Source organism: Manacus candei, unplaced genomic scaffold (genome assembly GCF_025592945.1).
Source record: "Manacus candei isolate 608988 ecotype Guabito, Panama unplaced genomic scaffold, ASM2559294v1 h1tg000067l, whole genome shotgun sequence".
NCBI classification, from domain to species: domain Eukaryota; kingdom Metazoa; phylum Chordata; class Aves; order Passeriformes; family Pipridae; genus Manacus; species Manacus candei.
Genome location: NW_026138115.1, coordinates 14,847,340 through 14,869,760, shown reverse-complemented (window position 1 = coordinate 14,869,760; position 22,421 = coordinate 14,847,340). Strand labels below are relative to the sequence as shown.

Below are 22,421 nucleotides of genomic sequence, written 5' to 3'. Positions count from 1 at the left end.
TTTCATCACCAAATCATAATCTTGATGTATATATATGTACATGAGTATGTATTCAAAGTTCTACTGGCAATCATACATCCTTCTGAATAAGCAAACTATGCAGTGATTGTCAAAAGGCAAAAGGGTGTGCAATAGATATACAACATCCTGAGGCACCAAACCAATATGAAGTCACCTGATACAAGTGCTTTTCTTCTTCTCCCAGTCTTTTCCTTTTAGAAAGTGAACATTAGGAAGTTACAATCAGAGTAACTATTGGAATCTAGCTTTTAACAGCTGTGTGGAGTCTCTCCATTGCTCTGTTGCAACTGATTGCAGCTTTTCATTAAAACTCCTCCCTCCCTGACACCACACAAGACTATCCCAACTGCACTTTCTCCAGTTTTCCACCTCACTTCCTCTGTTCAACACCCAAACCACCTGCTATCTATCATACCACTCCAATTTCTTATGTCAGGCACCGGGACTGACTTAAATAAATCAGAATTAGTAACCAACTGTGAAACACTTCAATTAGGATGCATCTTGGAATCCAGTTTTCCAAGAAAGAATTGCTTTAATCCTGATAATAGGTATTTAAACATCTCACACATTACTGTACCTTCTGCACTTCTCCGCTTTTCCTTCACGTGTTCCTGAGCTGCAAAAAGAACCAAGCGAACCACTTCAAGGGCAGCAAGCTGAATATCAGGTGATTCTCTGGTCAGTATCAGTCGATGCAAAACATTCAGCAGCTCCACACCTAACTCCTACAATAAGAAAAACATTTAATATATCTTAATTTTAATGCAGGAGTTTTAGGAACTTGTTAATACTTGTTAAAGCCAACAGTATTATTCTGATTAATCTCCCTAAGGAACACAATGTAATTTGTACAATCAGCAGTTGCCATTTTCTTCAACATCTAGCTCGTAGCTCCTGGTAGCAGCAGTCCTGATCAATTCTCCCAACAAAATAGTAAACATAGCCATTTAAGAGACAGGGCACTTAAAATTACTAAACCCACCCCCCCCAAGTAAACTTTATCTTACGTCATCTTCACTCTTGAAGGGGGGGATACTATATTGTATCCCTCCTACAGTATATGCATTTCCTTGGAGAGACCATCAACAATCAGCAGAATTTGGGCATGTCTTTGATTTTTACAACAGAATTAATTCAACTGTGCCTTGAGAACTCTCTTTCCCAGAATTCTGTCTTTACCCAGTTCTCATCCTACCCCTCCCTGACAAAATGTCCTCAAGTTCCCTGCCTCTCACCTGTCTTCTTACAGGTGTGCTCTTTTTCTCTCCTCCCTCTACAGCTTTGGATTTTGGTAAAGCATATAATTTACCTACTACTTATATGTTCAAGATTCCTGAAATACAATAGAGTGTAGAGATACTGTTTAAACTAAAATTATGCCTTAATTCTGGGGGACATTAGATCATTAATTCATTACCTGATCACCACCTATTTTAGACCTTGGCCATGGAACATCAAAGAGTGCCTGTAGGGCATGCAAGCAGGCAATAATATTCTCCATTGCTGCATCCAATCGAGGAGAGCAGAGGAATTCCACACTAATTCCTGTAAGTATCAGAAGAAAAAACTCATATGTGCTCAAAATTTTCAGGAATAATTTTGTCCATTACTAAGTAACCTCACAGTAGGTTGAGCAGCCATAGAAATAGAATTTTATATTGTGAATTCATCTCCTATTGCTAATATCTTGGGGCAAGAACTCTATTTCCATCAAAACAAAGAATTTCAGCTTCTAAACAATATAAGACACAACTATAACTGGTTACTAACATAAAGAAATAAAACCCCAGCAATATCTGAGAAAAACACTAAACTATAGGTCCAATGAACAGACAACATAATTAATAATGAGAATATAGCAGAATATTTGCCTCATCGCTCTGATTTATGTAATAGAAAGAAATAATGGCAAAAGTAATAATAGTGCATAAACTCAAAGGCTGAGGCTTTATCTTCCCATTTTACAAAAATGCAACTACCACAGCTAGATCACTAGCACTAAGTAAATTACATGAACCCTAAGCTTGCAAATCCTAGAGAAGATAAAACTATTTTTTTCCTCAGCTTTCAGGACTCCTCAAGACTTTGGAGACAAGCTTCATACAAACTGCAACCCATATTCTCATCCCAGTTGTACAGCTGTAATTCCAAAATGCGTGATGACTTGGGGAATGGATCAACGTACACTGAAGAACAGCTGTGCCACAGAAAATGCCCGAGTTTTAAAGTTCTTTCAGTTTCTCTGTAGCAGTGAAAATGAACAACTGGAATATGTTCAAAAGTAGAATAAACAAGCCAGATGTTCATGTTAAAGTAGGTGAAATTTGAAGCACTAAGTAGTAGAGGAAGCAGGGGAAACGGGCAGCTTTTGTATCAGAGGTCCCACTTCTAACTGAGGGAGCAATGGAGTTCCAAAGGAATCTGGCTCTCTGTAGAAAAACTGGGATTCAAAAGAAGACATATGCAACTGGGTCACACAAACCCATTCCGAAAAGGGATTACAAAAGAAGGATACAAAAGAGAGATCAAAGAAAAAAATACAATCACAAATGTCTAATTGTATAAATTTGGAGAACTGGGACTGAATTCAACTACCTGATTAGCTTCTGCAGTAGCGGAGTCTTAAGAGAGCTTTATGTGAATGTAAGGAAACACTTTTTTACTGTTTTGGTGACTAAGCACTGGCACAGGTTACACAGAGAGATTGAATCTCTCTCCACAAAGATATACAAAAGCTGTCTGGACACGGTCCTGAGCAACTGGCTTTAGGTGAACGGCTTGAGCAGAAGGTTGGCAAGATGACCTCCACAAATCCCTTCAACCTACACACTATTCTGTGATGTGAAACTGTACTTCAGTAATGTTAATCCATACACTCTGTAATTACAGTGGTACAACCACGGTAAAATTCACCCTTGAATTTGCATGTTTATGGGCAGAGCAATAAACACTTGTTTAGGGCTTGTTTAGCTAACAATGAGTGGTTTTTGTACCACATTTGGAAAACACTTTACAATTTTCTCACTAGGACTTAAAATTCTTCTGATTGTATATTTTTCCAAGAGACAGGATATTCAACGATGCAGTATAATGTGAAAATATTTGCTGGCAGTTTTATCTAGTAAGAATTACATTTTGAGATAGAGCATATAGACACTCACTAACCCAAGATAAGATGAAATCTGTCAGTATTCACATCCTCAGGTGACTTCACCAAGGGTCTGGTAGAAGAATCTTGACACATGGTAGTTGGGGTGACAGGTCGAGAGAGATTTGTAACTCCTTCATCTGGATCAACGACAACGAAACCCGTGCTAGTCAGCCATAATGCTGCAGCATAAAGTATCAGTGCCCAGGAGTTGTAGTAATGAGGTCTGGCATTTTCAATCGTCTCTGCTGTATAAAATGTACCACCTACAAGAAAAGAAGTTAGTTTTAAGGATGTAATTTATTTTCAACTATCGTATTTTCTCATTCTTAAAAGAGGATTCTTCTTTTTATTGAAATTATGTTTATAATGTATTGTGAAACTACGGAAAAAAATTTAAATTATGTTTATCATGTATTTTATGTATAACTTTTTCTTTTAATGTTCAATATTAAAATTCAGGCTAATGAGGGAACCTAATTTATATTGATTTGGAAAAAATCCAATAAATCACCTACTTCTTTTTTCCACCATAAAATAACCCAACAAACAAGAATACCAAAAACTGCTTTTCACATCAGTAAAACCTCTGTTCTCAAAAGCACTCCTGATCTTTAGATAGCACATAAGCATGCTTAAGTAAAATTTAATCTTACTGACAAGTCAGTATGCTGACAAGTGGCTTATGAAAATACAACTGATTTGCTTTTTTACCTTCAGCAGGTAGTTGTGATGCATATTCTGAAGGCAAAGTTAAGAGAGCAAAATCCTGAAGGGCAGCAAGCCAGAGCTTGCTTAGTGTTCCAAGATCTGCCTGTACCAAGTCCAGAAGTCCACTGGCTGAAAATGTTACATCTCTGTAGCTTTCTTCTGCAGAGTTTGCAATTTTTAAACAGTGATTGTGTGCATCAGTTTGATTTTTCTGCTTTTGAACTGCAACTATGTAAACCTGTTGATATATAGATATTGACAAGCGTTGACATTTGGAAAAAACTACTGTGATCACTAACATGACTGCCCGCTGAATGGACATGAGGTTTCCTAGAATCTATTCCTGCTTTAAGTCCAGCAGGCAGAGGTGAACAAGCACTTATTTTCTAAACCTTCTGAACCAATTCCCCAGCTAATCATAATGCAAGTGTCCCCAAAAAAGGAAAAACTACTAAAATTCCTAAACACACCTGCAGTTAACTTCTCTGCTCTTAAAAAAATAATATTTTACTTGTCCAGCTTCTTGTTTCAACCATCAAACCCTGTTATAGCTATGGCTACAACACTGAAGAACTTATCAAATAACATACCTATAACCATGATCCGGAAACAATAGTCAAACCATTCCTGAAACTCTTTTAACTGAACTGACATATTGCACTTGCAACTGACTTCTCAAAATTATTTATTACTCTGTGTTAGCAGTAAAGAATGAAGAGTACAGTCCTGCATACTTGAAGTGCCAGGGCCTGAGACAGGCCAAAACTGACTTACAGATGAATTCTGTACTGTCCCTACTTGATATAGGAAAATGGGCAAACCTTATACACAGATCAGTTAGATTGCTTGTGCTAAGTATGAACTTTATACATGGATTAGCTAAACTGCTTATGCTAAGCATTATTTTGCCAAACCATATATTTGAGACATCTTTTGCTAAATCTTGTCTGTTAAACTAGATGCTTAAGAAATTGTAGTATGCTCTTGTGACTGCCTGTAAGATATTTTAGAGACCTTTAGGAACCTTGCCCAAACCAGACCTGGGCTCTGGACAAGCCCTGGTCTCGGGTGGTCGAGAAGACTGTCACCAGGTGTTTCTGCATGACAAAATATGCAAGTCATTCATATCCAGCCTGCAAAAGCTGGATCCCTTCACAGCGAAGATGGAGAACTCCACGAGTGGACACGCTGCATAGGATTTCCCAGTTACCAGCAGTGGTTCTCCGAGCCTTTGCTGTGACTCAGGGCTCCCCAGCAAATGAAACGGTCTGGATGATGGTAATTTATTAGTGGGGTAACTGGTGATGTGTCTTTCTTCATCACTGCTCTTTGCTTGTACAGTAATTATTAGATGCATTACTTTGCTTAGTTTGTTTGTTGCCAAAATGGTGCACATGCTAAGCTTATTGCCATATTAAATGCATTATTTTGGTTTTGTGTTGCCTTAATTTTGCTAGTAAAGTAAGACCATTCCCTTTGTTGGTGTCTGTGTTCTCTCTCTCTCCCGTCAATCGGCAAAACAATACTTTGCAAACTCTTGGGTGTTACCATCAATAGGTCAATTTAATATTAATTTCCCTAGATGCCTTTCTAGCCATGAAAAAGACAGAACTGAGAATGTTTCAGACCAACAGCCATCTTTACTCTCTCCAAAATGCCCCTGGAGGGACGCTCTTCTCCACTATACAGGAGACATTTAGATTCAATGAATTGCAAGTTAGCTTTGAAAATAGGTAAGATTCTAAGTGAGAAGGAACTGCCTAGGGCTTAAGTGAAATATTTGTAAATTACAGGTCACAAAAGCTCATGGAAAGCTATATGGATTTTACTTTCAAGAATTCTAGTGATGTTAATTATAAGCTGGAACAATCTGCAGATCCTCACTTCTGACAATTGAGCCTCACAGGCTTCTGACCAGGGATAGGTTGTTACATGCTATTAAAAACATTTTCTTAATTTAATAATTTTAAGTTGATCTCAGTACTTTATCTCTTCCTGAATAGATTAAATAGACTAATCTACTTAAATCTCTCAATGTAAGCACATTTCCAAGATTTTTATTCCCACTCGCTAGATTTTCTCCAATGGTTTTCCTATTTTGCCAATATCCTTTCTCAAGTATGGACACCACAGGTGTTTTTCTACAAATGTTCACATAAAAGCTATCTATTGCCTACTTTCTCCTCCAAAACAGCTTCTTGACTACACACAGAAATATCATGTACCTACATAACATGTTCATGTTTAGCTGGTTATCAGGCCTCAGCATCCAAGGTCCTTATCACTCCTTTCTAAACATCTTTTAGAGATTATGTACATTGTTCACCTTCTTGACTTTTAAATATTTAACCTTCCATTTACATGTATTAAAACAGGCATTCATGTGAGCTGACTTTTAAGTTAACCAATGCAGTACTGAACCGACAATATTAACTTACAAGAACTATTTCTAAGAAATTAAATGCCAATAGATAATGAGAAAAATGACATCTATTTAAAATGGTACATTCAGTGGACCATCACCATAGCCATTTATAACATGCAATTTTAAATGAATATTGAACTATCAGAATATCTTAAGAAATTCATATTTTTGAGACATTATTCTTAATGTAAGGTATAATACCGATGGCTTAAGGAGTAGTGCTTTTGTCAAGTTTACAAAGTTCATGTACTGTTTAGAGGTAGCAAAGCAAAGGGCCAGCACTTTCTATTTAATGAAGCTTGTAAGAAATTTCTCAAAAATTCTGTCTGAAAGGTTCCAACTCACCTACCAGATATCAAGACTAACATTACAGAGCTGCTATACTAACCTCTGCCCAAGCCTTAAGCACAGCCAGTATCTCCATAGTTGAGGTGCTTTCATTATATTGTTGATTTTGTGCTTCTTTTCCAGCCTGCACTTTGACCAAAGAGGACACAAGCAACTGGTGAACCCTTCGAAGGTCATTAAGATCACTGACTACACCACTTGCTATCCAGGCACTGCATACCTAGTGTTGTGAAACAGAAACAATGAGGAACAAGGAAAAACCACCACTGGAGAGTCTTTTGTTTTGTCTGTAAAATTATGAAAACCAGATTTAATTTCTACCAAGATACATTTACTCTCAGAAAAGAATAAATGTTAAATGACACTACAGTTTGGTATACTTAAGTAATGAAAGCCAAAAACACTAGTGGGGTGTCACAAATAATGACCAAGTATCAACTGCTACAAAGTTTCTCAAAAGACTTTAAACTGCAAAAAATCTTTGAGTTGTCACAATATAGAGGTAACATTATTTGGTGTGCATTGAGGATTTGAGGCTAGATGATTTATTTTCTTTTTATTGTGTTGCGTATCAAGCAAAAAAAAAATATTTCAGAGGGTCTATTACCTAAAACTTCTGACTTTCAACACTTGCCTGACATGCTTTTGCTGTGACATCAGGAGGAGTTTCAGGAGCAAAGGCAGGCCTAAGTGCTGCTCCAACCTAAAGAGAAGTTAAACAACATTCAATAAGTAGTGAACAATTAACTAAATATTTACTTTTCATAACTAGACTTTGTTATAATTTTCCTTTATAATTTTCCTTTTTTCACAGACTGTTTCAGTGAAGCTAAAGAGCAGAGAAACAGCTGCAGTCATACTTTTATTGTTTTGCTTACACTGAAGACATGGCTGTCTCTGAGAGGGGTCTTCAAAGTTGATTCTATTTTTTGCACCGTCTAAAACTGAACCAGAAACCTTTTCCTTCCTGAACGCTTGGCTTGATGAGTAGCAAGACGCCTAATGAGTGACATTTCCTTACTTAGAAAGAACACAGATTTAAGGGAACAAACAGCTGAAGTGGGTCAACTTTGGAAAGTTTAAAAAAGGGAGAGCACCAACCCCATTTGCCTAATAAAGAACACACAGACATATAGTTACCAGGTTGCAGGGATTTTAGCTACTCTCAATGTTGAAAGCCATTTCAGTAAAGTCCAATAAAAATTTCCCTTGCTGCTTTAGCCTGCATTTGAAAACTCAGACTTAAGTCTGATGCTTTTTGGAATGAAAGTGTAGTACAAACACTACAAATACAAGTTTGTGAAAATAAGTGAAAAGGATTTGTTGTTGATGGCAATTAATGACAGTTTTTTAAGACCCACTAAAGCTCAGACTTCATTTAAGGAACTTCTGAACAAGATTTCAGGAAGTTATTACTCAAGTACAGAAAATCTATATCCATCTTTTTCTGGACTATTATGATATTGTTACAGAAAAAAAAATTAGAAGATAAAGACTTGATATTTAACTGTTTCACATCTCTTAAACTACCATGGAACAGCTGATCAGATCTATACATAGTATTAGCAGAAACACTTTAAGGGTCCTGAAGGTTAAAAGGAAAATTATTAGCTCTACTTATGACCTGCTTGACGGTTTCAGACAGCAAGGACAGATAGCATATTTTTTCCCCTTGGTAGTTCCAGAGTAGACCAAGGCACTTCTTTCCCACAAAGAAGCGCCAGTAAAATAGAATTCTAATGGCAAAAGTGAGATTAAAGTAGGTTAGGATGTCTTCAGTGTCAGGATCTCTCCATTCCTATGAGAGAAAGTGATTTGACCTATTCAATCCCTGCTAGAAATTGAAGAATGGGAGCCAGATGAGGCTTAACACAGCTGTCTGCTGTATTTAACACAAGTGCAGTCTGGAATGCAAAATGATTAGGACATCTTTTCTCTAAGTCTCAGCCAACACTTAAATGAAATGGACCTTTTGAGTATCATCCATGCTTTTATCTCCTCTAGCTTATTTATTGGCCAAGATCTCCAAGTGTGATCGCTGGTGTGCAAAGGCTACTTACTTCTGAGCAGAATTTAAAATTACAGTTGTTCCTAACATTTTTTGCAATACTTCCACACTTTGAAACCAATGTTTTCCAAAAAAACCCTACCAATTATCTTTTTTGGTTTTGCTGTATTCAAGAGAGGAAAATGCCAAAACTTGAGAAACTTTGGAGCTTAGACATTATATGCCAACTGAAAAGATAATTTCTAAGGATGTTAAGGCCAAAGAAATTAACAATACTTTCAGTAACAAACTCACTGAAATCTAACTCTTATGCACTGCAAAAGCAAATTTCTCTTAGTGATTGACTGTAACTTTAAACTTTTCTAAGTTATTAGTAATGGTGCTTACATTGGCTTGATATTGCTCCAGAATTACATGACCTGGAAACTCTGGTTCTGGAATAGCTGCAAACTTCCGAACAACAATTTGCAATGTTTGAAGCCCAGAAAGACGAAGTTGATCGCTATGATCTGTGGCAGCCATAAAAGCCATACGAACTAAGTCAGCTAAATGCAATACCAAAAAGTCATCTGAAAAAAAAATAAAATAGTTTTATTAAATTTAGATCTAGACGTAATGTGTTTTATAAGACCGATTCCAACATTTTCAAAATTAATATTTTACATTTTACCTTAACATATCACTTTAGGCAGTTTACACATACCACAGTCTTACTTGGATATCTTATGTTAGCTGATCTAGGTTGCTTTCCATTTATATGTAAAAAAAGACACTTAGAATAAAGCATATATCTTATGTATAAGGCAGATTTTCTAAAAAAGAGTGTTGAGGAAAACACCTCCAGATAAACATAAAGAGGTACCAAAAAATGGCAGTGTTTATACCGGTAATTATGCAAATTATAGGGAAAAAAAAAAGTGATGCTTTTAAAAAGTCATACTCTCAGCTACTCCCAGATACTGTGATGTCATAGGCTGGTGTCAGCTATCACTTCTGACTGCCAGTGCTTATGCAGAAACAATGGCTTCCTACGCATATGCCATGGTACTATAACCAGGAAAGTGAGTGTAAATGGTGCAGTAAGATGCCAATATTTTAGCAAACAAAAATTGCTCCACATCTTAATAAATACAGGCTTCTAATCAGAATAATTAAAGGTTTCATTGATTACAAACAACAAATTTATAACAAACTTCACTAAGATGCAAAGAGCTAATATTTATTTTAAGCATACTTTGCATTCTATTGAATTCTTTCAGCGTGTAACACATACCTCTTGAATCACGTTGTTTTCTTTCCTGAGCCAAAGTTATGTCAAAATGTGCACTGCATGCATTTTCACACTGGCTTATAATTTTACAAACACACTCTGCAGCAAAAACTCTGGTAGACCATCGTGGATTTCGGAAAGGGTGGAACCTGTCATCGCTGTCAGATGTTAAAACAGATTCATCATCCACTTTGGCAGTTTCCTCTTCTTGAGTGGTATCTACTGAAGCTACTGTATTGAAATCTGTATTTAAGACACAGGAGAGAAAACCCAAAATATAATATTCTTTCTTACTGTAACTGAAAACTACAGAAAGACTCACATGGAAATCTCTTCAAAGTCTATCTCTAGCCTCAAATTCACTGTGACTCCCTTCAACCTCGGTGTCTTAAAGTAAATGCTAGAATTAAAATATGACAAAACTGCCTACATTTGGTTGATATCAGTTGCTGGAAGACAAGATCAATACCATGAAAGTAAACTAAGAACTGCAGTTTTAAAAGAAGAGTGACACATTAGAAGCTAGTAATGTTCCAAATCAAAAAATCTAAATCCTTGTTTTTCTCCTGCGCTGCAGGTAAAAGAATTTACTTTCTCCCTTCCCCCTCCCCCAATATTTAGCACAGTAATTAATTTTGTCCACTCAAGAGTTTCATCATGATATAGTAGGTTTGAGTCATTCCTATTAGTAATAGAAGAGCCCATCTGAATATTTTTCTTGTAGGTAATTGCAAAGGACTCATGATCTCGAACGTACTCCACATTTCCATTTCTAATATGGAAATAAGTTAACATTAGGACTATAAATCAACAAGAATATGAACAGGCAACATGCTAAGATGTTGGCAAAAAGTTGTTCAACAGGGAAAAGGCAATTAGAAGGGAGAAAGGCATATTCATTCCTCTGAAGGAACTAAGTTAAACAGTCCAATCTTTCAATATGAACAATGATGATACACTGCATAAATGCCAAACATTCAAGAAACATGAATACTTTTCCTTAGTGACACAGGGTACTTCTGCAGACTTTATTTTGATTGTGTTCTCAACTACAGTGCATTAGGGCTTACCAGCAGAGGCAGCAAGAACGTCTTTACAAAGCTTCAGCCAAAAAGAGAGCTTTTCAACTGCCATTGAAGTAAGCATATGAGTCAGAGTCTCTTTGATATCTTGGCACAATCTTTGATCCAATTCTTTGTCCAGCAAGCCCAGCAATGCCCCCTCCAGGCCTATTTCTCTGATGTTCACATCTGCTAAGAACAAAGTGTGAGTTGAATGCTGTACATCACAAAACTGCAGTAATGACAACAGAAACCCCACTGCATGTTGCACATGGGGTATCTTTTGAATACCTACTAGCCCTGAAATATTTTTGAAACAGTTGTATTAGCTGCTTTAATACTGTATCTGAATACAAAACAAACTTTGAGTTTTTACAGAAACATAGTAACAACAGGAAGAAAGTTATCCCAGGAAAAAAAAAATCCTACTCTGAATTTCACAGCATTATCATCACTATAGCATCTGAGCTCCTGAAAAAAATTACCTTTGGCCTTATGATATTTCACGCTAACTTCATTTTCATTTTGACTGCTATTTCACTTATCTTACTTCATAAGGTAATTCTAAAACAATGTTTTAATTTGAAAGGGAAGTTAAAACTATTCTTCAACAAAGCACAAAACTGGACAGACATATAGAAGTAATTTGTTAAATTACTATGAACAATTTTTATTTGCTCAATATTATGAATTTTACATATCAGCAGTTTTACAAAATGGTTACAGTCTATATTTTTGGAAAATTTCCAAATGAGCTTGAACTGAAATCTGAAGTGAAATCATTTATTACCACCATCTCCTCATAGAAAGGCCATGAGGACGAACTAGTGATCAGCCTCAGGCCTTTTAGCAAGAAGTTATTACAACAGCTACAGGCTAGACAGGCTTAGCTTTCTCTGGAATTCCACTTGCATTTTCTCATTTTCTTCATTTTATCATAATTTGGTACTATAAAGAGAACTGAGATAGAAAACCATTTTGAATTCAAGATTTCAAGAGTGTAGCAAAGTTTTCATACCCATAGCAGACTGAGTTCAAAATTCATTGTCAATGTGTCAATGTTTTGATCTTGAAACTTCAATGCATTACCTGGAGTAAAATCTTCTCTGTTCTCTTTTACTGATGCAACAGCATATTCTGATACTTCAGCAGCTTCTCTTTGCACAAGCTGATGTAAGCAAGATACCACTGCACGTCTCAGTAATAGGTATGAGCTACAGAGATTCATCTGAAACATGCAAGAAGATACAGTAAGATGGCTAACAAACCTCCACAGCAATACCTCAGAAAGGCTGGTATTTTCTGAACAACTGCAGTTATGGCAAATCTGTTACATCAGTAAACATGTAATTGATGCTCTTTTTGCTCAGCTTTTTTTTTTGTCCAACCCCCAAATGAAAGGTTTTCCAACATCTGTAATCAATTTTAACATATCAGTGCTTTTAGCATTTTCTCTCCAAAGGCAACTTATAATACTGCTTTGGGGCTGAATCCAACTCCCAACCAATATTGGTAGAAAGACTCCCATTAACTTCAATGACAGGTGAATCGTGGTCTCAGTGAACAATTAACTCTGTTCTTTGACTACAGGATATATATATATATGTATGTATATGTATATGTATATGTATATATATATACAATGGGCTTGAAAACTCAGTACAAGAGAAAATTACTCAAATCATCCTCAGATGTAACGAGAGAAATGCCAATGGAACCAAGGGTGAGATAGTCAATCAGGTTTTAGTAAATCTGAAATCCATGCATGAAAGAAAGTTTAAAAGAAATGGCAAAGGGAACACTGCTGCAGTTTCATTGCAAAAAAATATCACATACTCAATTTACATTAAATTATGTTTTAGAGAAGGTGATAGAAAAGGTGAGAGTTACTGGTGAATGTACTTTTCTAGCAAAAAGGTTCATAGCACCACCATATTTTACAACTATCGGGTCAGTGAGTGTTTTTTACACTGGAAAACACACAATTACAGATTCATTATTACTGGAACAAGGAAAACCACGTAAAAAACCCAAGACATAGCCTCAAGGTTTTTTTGTTAGAGCAGAGCTTTCTGATTTTTATTTGCTTGCTTTCAATTTTAAGAAAATCTGAAGGGAATCCCAAAGATATGATAAATTAGCTGTGTGGTCAGGCAAGATGGCTACATCAATATTTATGCAGCTTCTTTTAAATTAAGTGTAGTTTATAATAAAAAAAAATTCTTCTCTAAAACTAAGTAATTGTGTGCCCTTAGCTATTACCATCCTTAAAATAGAGCTGAGTGTCTGCTGCAGGAAAACCTTGACATAAGACTATGCTCCTCATTTGTCAGCAACAGGCCAATATATGTTAGTCAAAATGACTAATATATATTACTTAACACATATTTAAAAAAAACAACAAGAACAAAAAGAGTAAGCAATAAAAAATTTCAGCTTTGTTAGATTAACAAAACTAAGCTTCGTCTTCAGAATTTCTATGCATGCACGTGAATCTACAATACTCAGATTTACAGATTTAATATGTAAAAAGATACCCTCTGCATAATTCTTTTACAAGAACTCTGACTCAACAAGTATGTCTGTAAGATACTTTAACTGAAACTTTAAAACAAGTGAGGCTTTTAATGCAACACTTATGCAAGCAGGCTACACATTCTACTTTAAGTTGGACATGCATAAATTCCGTGCTCATTTTCAATAGGGGAAAAAACAGAGGACCCAATTCAGGCTGCCAAATAACACAAGATGCACATTTTTCATCTCTCTCATTCTTCCACATTCTAAGCAGGGGACAGGACTAAATGACAGACACAAAATGCAAGCATCACATTAAAACTTAAACAAACAGACCCCTTTCTCTGCTTAACACATTAAAAACAAAATTATTCCTCACTAAGCACATAAATGAAATGTATGCCTGCCATCTACAGAAAGTTAGGAAGGATCTGGTTAGGATGACAATAAAATGTCACTTGACATGCTAAAAGAAATTACATTAAACTGGTTAAAAGGAAAGATAAAAGATGAAATAAAAACACCACTGCAAACTGCAAAATTTAGGATTAACAAGGCACAGGGACCTACCAACACAGAATTATCCAACAAGATTTCCTGCACAAAAAACAAACGACAAACCAGTCATGACAAAACCAAAATATAGATATCACAGTGATATCAACCACACATGGAGACTGTTATATGTAAATTCAGCATATATTAAAATTCAGAATCTTACCTCAAATATACCAAAACCCTCATTTGCTTACTTCATTTATCTTATATTTAATAAGTTGAACACACTTAAATTGCAATCCAGCTGCCTCTAAAATTAGTACTTAAACAGTACCAAGACAACAGTACAGCATAGTTATTGACAATGTATACTTATTGTGTTTCAAAATATCTTTAATATCTTAGAGCTGAAAACTGACATTCACTATGTTGAGGAATACTCCATCATAAGCTTACATTGATAAGCTCTTTAGCAATCTGTGCTCAACTAAGTTAGTTTCAGAGTTAATTTTAGACATGATTAAAAGCATGCAATTTCTGTTCTGCTGGAGCCAAGAATTCAAACAGCAGGACAAGCATTACTGTTAGACACTCCATGAAAGATCCAGTTGACCAACACTGAACACTTTCAGAAAGAAACCAAAGATGGGAAGCTAGATAACGACAGGCACATGTACACAATTATAAAAAAAAGTAACACAAAAAACCAAGCCAGTGAAGCAATGTATTCATTGCCTAAGTCATGTTTTACTAGTGCTAGCAAAGTCACAACCTGAACTGTCCAAATACTTTGGAGACCTGAACCATCTCATCCTCTAAGGGCTGGGAAGACAGGTGGAGGAGGCAGCTTGCAGCTGCTCACAGGAATTGTTAGCATGCCTAATGAGAGGCAGAGAGGAAGGGGAGGATGGGGGAAGAGACAGAGGGAGAGAGAGGGGAGAGAAGAGGAGGGGATATGAGAGAGGAGAGGAAAGTAAGAGAGGAGGGTGAGAGAAGAGGGAAGCAGGGGGGAGGGGGGTGGGGAGAATAAAAATTTTAAAAAGGCAAGTTTGACAGCACAGACATTTTCCAAAATCCTTGGGGAAATAGGATGAAAACGGTTATGCTACTAAATGCTACTAAAAATAGAAAAAAAAATAATTCTTTGCACAGTTGTTTTCAAATTGAGTGAGAATTCCTTGACAGAGGGGTAAAAGATCACTCATCTGACCACAGATTCTTTGCCTCTCCTGTTTTTCTGCCCCAAATAAGGAGTAGAGTGGTGAATATTCACACTATCTAGTGCCTAGTTTTTATATGCTACTTCAAAATGTATTGCAAAGGAGGACAGTGACACTTTGTTCTCCAGCTTGCAGACATTTAAACTCATGAAGAATAATTAGCTGAGGGTCACCTTCTGAGCAAACAGCAGAGTCAAGAGCAGATTTCAGATCCAATAATTTATCCTGCTTCCATAGTGAGATGGTGGTTTAGTGGGTGGAAACTACATGGATGGATGGAGTGTTCTACAAATGCAGAATTCTGATTGTGCAATTATCTTCTCACAGACCTGAAAAGCACACACTCAAACCTTGTTTATGATACTCTTCAGAGATGTACTGGTATTTACTGAATTGTCAGTGTCAGCAAAATTGTCCCTAGTTGTATAACAAGTTCATGGGAATGAGAAAAGTAAGGCCAGTGATTTCTTTGGATTCCTACCCTGTGAAGCCCAGAATCATTTCTGGGTTAGAGAGGAACACACATGTGTACAGATGAATGAACACACACAGTCAAGCTATGAACCATGTTTTCTCTTAACTGAGTAATTTAACATTATGAAATTCATAAAGTACCGTATGAAGTACTTTCAGACCACTTGTAAAAACAATAAAAATCAGTAATATCATATAGACAACTTTATCATGATGTCCTCTTTATTAGTTAGATAGTTGATATTAGCTAGAGACACAGAAGGAGACTGCACACAGACTTACAAATTATCCCAAATGCTAGCACATCCTCTGAGCAAGAGAGTGGCTTACATGGTTTGCTGTGATTTTATCAATGTAAGAAAAACTGATTTTAACCCAGAGAAGAGAAAATAATTCTTAGTGTATGTTAAAACAAAGAACACTTCAGATTAGTTCCAGTTCTTCTGCAATTAGCATATTCATGCCTATCACAAAGTGCGGCTGAAAGACCTTCAATTTTTCCTACCTCCCACTATCTTGTTGTTAGTCAAACTGAATAAAGAAAACTGGAGGAATCTAAACTTTATCCAAAATTAACATATAGTCAGTATCGATACACAAGAGCTACCCAGTAGAAGATGTGAATAAGAACTGTGTTAGTACAGACAAGATTAAAACAAAACCCCACCATACTTTACTGTCCCTGTGGGTTTTTGTTTCTACCTAGCCCACAAAAAAACACCAGGGCTAATAACTACCAGAAAATTATTTTTGCCTTTTTTTTACGTGCTTCAGAACAAAAACTTTTCAAAGACAGAGGGATATTGAGTGAAAAGAAAAAGAAACAAACAAAAAACCCCCACAGTAAATAAACTCTCCAACCTCTGTGTCAAATGGGACTGAAAAAGAGTTTTGTTTATTTTTTCCAAAGACCTGGTTTGACTATTCCTTATGTAACTGTCAGAAATATTTATACTGACTGCCAAGATGTCAGTACATTGAAGCATTAGTGCTACAGAAATCACAAAACAGAGAAATCTATAATTTTTCAGCATCATGAAAGAACAAAACGAAACCAAACAATTCTCAGTAATCGGTACACACAAATATTTTTAATCAATCCTTCACCCAAGGCATAAAAAGCAGCAGAAGGAAAAAAATGGTCAACATAAAATAGCTGGTAAAAATCCAGCAGAAATTTGTAATGAATGGTGTATCCTGCCAGACAACTGGCCTTAAGAGCAGCAGAATGCGCTTGCAAGCAGTTTGGAAGGCCAAGATTTCTACAGGATGTGCTCATCTCGTAAAGGGGAAGCATAAACTGAGAGAAAAAAAAGAAAAAATATAGAATACTTGCCTGTAGAAGGACATGAAACACCTTACCCCTACACAATGACCAGTTTCTCTGGTTAAAGAAACATCTGCATTTCTTAAGTGTTTCTGAGCAAAATGTTTTAAAATACAAGGATATAGACTAGTAAATATGTACTCACACATAGGCAGTTTACAAGGTTAGACAAGTTGACGTGCCGAGGAGCAAACATGTGAAGCTGCTGAAGGCAAGAGATGGCTTGAGCCTGAACAAGGCAATCAGGATTATCCTGCATCACTGCACAGCCCAAGAGGCAGGAAGTTCTTAAGGCTGAAACTGTTGTACTGCTGCCTATATTTGGAATAAAAAAAGTAGGGTTTGGTTTTTTTTTTTGGTTTTAAAACATTGCTTTTTTGGGTTTTGGGTTTTTTTTAATAAAAATGATAACCTGTTTTTTCCCAAGTCAGCCAACATTCATCCTCTTGAAGGATGACTTCTGTGTCTCTGTTATACTTTGATATCAACGAGTAATGATCACATTGCTCTCTGGAAATTTCACTGTCCAGCTATCTAAAGGGTGATTTAGATGCAAATTTTAAATGTGTGCATCATAACTAAGACACAGATTGGTTCCTAACTCTTGAAATACGAGTATCTTCTGTTCTCATGCTAGAATTATAAGATGTAAAAATGTAAGAATTGTAAAATGTAAAAATTTATGTAAGAAATTTCAGCCCAAGGCAAGGCTTGGAGAACCAGTTCAAACAAAGGAAATGATCTCAAGAAGACATACTATTTTTAGAAAACTAGCAGTCATGTCATCTTCATTGCATAAAGTCATGGCCTGTGAAATACTGTCTTAAAACCAGGAAAAAAATCTTAGCATCTGCTTGTTTGTTACAATTGCAATCACACATTCAAACAATGTTTAGCAATTCTGTTGCTAATCCAAACCAAGCTGATGCTTTTATATGTTACATACCTTGCAACTCAGGGCCCAACGTGGTAATAAGTGTATTTAAACAGCGACCAAGGCTTTGGTGAACTTCAGTATAAGCAGGAGGCACAGTCAACAACAACATGAGAACAAGAGATAAGGTGGGTTCCACATGCACATGATACAAGGGCCCAGCCAAATCTACTATCAGTGACAGAGAGTGTAGTGCCCATGCCTGTAAAATAAGAGAAGTCATGTAATGTTTATGTGATAAACGTAAGATTTTTTAAAAAACTTGATAGTTCAAGTGAAATTCAGTAATGAAGTGCAATAAAAGTTGCACTCCAAAGGAACAAATGGAGAGGTTAGAGAAAGAAACCTTAAGAATCTGATGTTGAATAAGTCATTTTGAATATTTTACAAGGAACTATATATTCTGCAATGCAACAACTATTTCAAATTCGTCATTGTTAATTAACAAAAATTTGAATTTAGTAGTAAATTATTTTAACAGTGATTATTATTCCTTAAATACATTCTACTCTTTTTAAAGTTTCTTATGGTTCCATGTGCAAGAACAAGAGAATTGTGAAAAAATACTGAGTTGCTGAAACAACCTATTGTTTTAGTTGCAGTTACTTTGCACCAATAGCCACATCTGTTTCATGTCCACATACAGTTCTTCTCTGTGTAAAGATATTGTGAAAAAAGTTTTAAAAATTCTTTAACTGAGATTTATACAAATACATTAAATACACTCGATGTCTCTTAAAGCTATTCTGATAGATAACAGTTTTAGCCACAGAGAAATAATGTGAATTAGTCTTCAAAACTTCTTGCATTATTCAAGGATGTATATTCACCAAGTTCTACAGCATTTACTACATGACCCTTCAACAAAAAAATGGGATGCAAACATCGTAGAAGAGACAAAAACTGACACAAACAAAAAAACTTAGGTACTATCCAGTCAAAGTCAAGATATAGGTGAATGTGAAATGAATTAATTTCTAAAACATCAGATACTGCTTCTGAAGCCAGTATATCTTAGCCTTATCAGCCTTGCTGATCATTAAGTAAGAACCTCATACATATCATCCTATTTGTTGCGAGGGAAGTTGTTGAAGGTGAATTTCAAGCAGGGGCTATCTTCTACATTGCCTTTGTTGCTCTAACCATTACCTGTGAGGTATACCTAAGAGGTTGTGAAGTGTTACTCTTACAAGAAAAGAAACCTTATACCCCAGAATATAATTCAATTAATTTGTAACATAACATTTTTATATAAGTGGCAAGTACCTGTACATCAGGAGAAGTACTGTCCTGAGACAAAGTATATAGGATTCCAACACATGCATTCAGGTGCTGAGTAGAACCTATTCCTCCTAGGTACCTATACAGACATCCCAGAGCCAAAGAATGACCTGTTCTTGATACCACATCCCTGGCAGATTTTAGCCTATTAATTGAAAGAAAGCTGTTAGTTTAATCACCAAGACTCTTACTATGCAATAAGCACATGTACAAATGAAATTTCTGGTATATAATAAGCAAAACATTTAATTAGACACTTACATTGTCAAAATTCTAAGTTCATATATCATTTCTTATCTGCAGAAAGTACCAAAATGATTTTAGATACAGTAGAGAATTTAATTTATTTTAAAGTCTACATGGTTACTTAGACAATCTTCTTCAAGATCACCAAAACTAAGAACTACATGCAGAACTCAGGCTGTGCTTTTTTCTGTTAATTTCTGAAGTGACATCAAATTCATGAAGGAAATCATCTTTTAAAAATTATCATAATAGTCGCTAGGTAGATTTCTCAAACATTTTTATAAATGCAACTAGTAACCACGCTTTTTCTGAACTTACTTTTCAAAACTGACTTGTGCTAATCCGGCGGTGAAGGCACTGTCAGAAACCACCTGTGCCAACCTGGCCAAACACTCTGCAGCAGCGCATCTTAGGAGTGGATTATTGCTTTCCAAGGCACCCATTACCAATGCCAGGGCAGACCTTCTAACTTCTTCTGAACCTAAACTTCCCTTGCAGTTAGCCAAATGCTAAAAATAAATATTAAATAAATTAAACAGAATATGAATTAGAATGTGCTTTTCTGTCATGCAAAAAACTCAAGACCTGCAGAAGGAATTTTATTTTCTTCCACTTTACCTGAGGAATTCCTCTCTTTTTATTTGCTGTTTGAGAGTTAGACATCTAGCCCCGCATAAGTGTACATTACAGCACAGCATTATAATATCAACATCACTATTTTAAGAAATACTGGACAGATTGTAGTACAACAAAATAAACCAACATATAAGCATAAACTTTAGGAAATAATATCAAGAAGAAAACCAGTGAGAATGGAAAGACACAAAGAAAAATCTCAGTCCAAAATAAGAGTAGGAGTAAAAGCTCTAGCAGTTATCTGGATTCCATATTAAATATGCTCCAAATATAAATACTGTACAAAGCTTTACTTGTGTGTGCGGCTTTTGCTTTCCCTATTAAACTGTCTTTATCTCAACCCATGAGTTTTTTCACTTTTATGATTCTTTCCCCCGTCCCACTATGGGGGGAGTTAGCGAGTGGTTGTGTGGCTGGGCTTAAATCACATCAGTTAACATATTTGAAGCAACAGGTGCTATATTTTAGTGAGAGAGAGAGAGAGAGAGAGAGAGAAACAAAGGAGAGGAAAGAAAGGAGAGAGAGAGGAGATTTACCTTTAAGGAAGTAGAAAAGGCTGACACGACATGTAGTTGTACTATTTGCTGTCGTGATCCTTTTGTTTGCTTTATGGAATTCAACAACTGTTCTAATGCCTGGAGCCTTAAACAAAAACAGAAAAGAAACCACAGAATTGAAAGTTAAAGAAATAATTCAAGAGTTTCAATTCTATTTTAAAACCCATAACAAAGCCTATATATTACAGAAACAGAGGTGGAGCAAATTAACTCTTGAGCATTTTCCTTCAACTGGCATCCCTGTCTCCTACAAAAAAATGGGTATTCTGTATTAGAAAAAGTAACTGATCCATGAACATGAACTCTTTGCCTTTGTTTCCTTATAACATATGTATTCACAGATAATCATTTATTCTAATTAACATTAAACAGAAATTATTAAAACAAACTGTATAGGGGAATGACTTACAATTGAGAAAGGAGGAGGTAAAAGAAAAAGAAAATGAAAATGCAGTTATCTGCAGCAATTAGTTCAGGTCTTGAGAAACAGGTGGAGAAAACCAACCAGCAAGGTGGCGATAGTTGGGGCGAAAAACCCAAACAGAAAAAAAATCCACATTAAAAGCAGTCAGTGAAGACAGAATAAGAAAGTAAATGGGAGTCAGAAGAACAAATAAATCACATGGCAATTTTATTGGCAGGTATTCTCATATTCAAAAAGCTGCCTCAAACTTACACTAAATCCCGAGCATTCTAGGTAGTGAAAATATCAAGACTCAGGACTCGTCAAGACTAAGCACTCATCCCACATAGGGTAAATAAAACCATTACTGTCTATAATGATCATGATCTGAGGTCTAAGTACTGTTGGCCTTGAAAATACAAAGCTGTTTATTTTAAAAATAATTGATGTGCTCTAAAGCCGCATTCGAAAATATTACCAGCAGCATACAGAAGAAGCAACAGCACACAAAAATCTTAAGGAATTTTATGCCTTAGCAAGCAGTGTGTTCATAAATGTGAAACAAACCAAAATGCCATGTGCTCAGTAGGAAGTTCATACACACAAGAGAATTTTGTGAACCCTTTCGAGCATTCTTGTACCTTGACAGAACTGTGGTAACTTGTTTCTTCTCATCTACTTTTTATAATGAATGAGGCAGGGTGAGGGTTCCTTATGCTGCCGCTTCCTACCCCTTTTGTCCCTCTTTGTTTCTAAGGTATTTAGTAATTATGTATTAAGCACCACAAAAATAGTGCAATAGCTCTTAAAATAACTTTCATTTTGATCTGGCTATCACAACAAAACATTTTTCCTGGTCAACAGAATTTATTATGACAGTAACCTCTTGCTGGATGTGCTTTTTTGTTGTCAGTAACTTTAAAGAGAAACTTGAACAACTTGGTGGTCTAAATTATATTATTCACATGGTTTACAGAATCCACTTAAGCAATTAATTATATTTTCAGAACTGTTTTCTTCTGTATTCAATGTCAAACACTGTGACCATCTCATAACATCTCCCAAATTCCCCAGCAGTTGTAGTTACTACTTTACCTGTGAGATTCTGCTATATGGGAAAACATAACTCCAAAAAGTCGAGTTGCTGCACTGATAACAGACAATGCAGGAGGTAGTGGTTTGGGTACTGAGTCCCCTTTTCCAGCTTTCTCATAAATTGCGTGAGGGTCGTACTCCAGGCTGCCACTAGCTATGCTGCTACCTAAAAGGAGCTGTAAGAAAGAAAAAAGGGATAGCCGTATTTTTGACCAAGTCTAAATGAGCGCTGACCCTA

The 22,421-nt window shown here is 36.0% G+C and overlaps 1 protein-coding gene across 5 annotated transcripts in view; it reads right to left on the bottom strand.

Annotated features, from left to right (window-relative positions):
* Positions 1–22,421, bottom strand: part of HEATR5A (HEAT repeat containing 5A) — a 67,343-nt gene that overhangs the window by 8,156 nt on the left and 36,766 nt on the right. For 3 of the 5 annotated variants that reach the window (XM_051806234.1, XM_051806237.1, XM_051806235.1), the window contains 17 exons: positions 22,184–22,359; positions 20,665–20,770; positions 19,811–20,001; positions 19,232–19,391; positions 17,978–18,167; positions 17,177–17,346; positions 14,083–14,109; positions 12,085–12,223; positions 11,005–11,184; positions 9,938–10,177; positions 9,052–9,233; positions 7,291–7,359; positions 6,697–6,876; positions 3,887–4,121; positions 3,190–3,438; positions 1,442–1,569; positions 602–749 (listed from right to left, as the gene is read on the bottom strand). In XM_051806234.1, the coding sequence (XP_051662194.1) occupies positions 602–749; positions 1,442–1,569; positions 3,190–3,438; positions 3,887–4,121; positions 6,697–6,876; positions 7,291–7,359; positions 9,052–9,233; positions 9,938–10,177; positions 11,005–11,184; positions 12,085–12,223; positions 14,083–14,109; positions 17,177–17,346; positions 17,978–18,167; positions 19,232–19,391; positions 19,811–20,001; positions 20,665–20,770; positions 22,184–22,359 (2,770 nt within the window). The remainder of the gene's footprint in view (positions 1–601; positions 750–1,441; positions 1,570–3,189; positions 3,439–3,886; positions 4,122–6,696; positions 6,877–7,290; positions 7,360–9,051; positions 9,234–9,937; positions 10,178–11,004; positions 11,185–12,084; positions 12,224–14,082; positions 14,110–17,176; positions 17,347–17,977; positions 18,168–19,231; positions 19,392–19,810; positions 20,002–20,664; positions 20,771–22,183; positions 22,360–22,421) is intronic. The other 2 variants (XM_051806238.1, XM_051806239.1) reach the window with 2 other exon arrangements.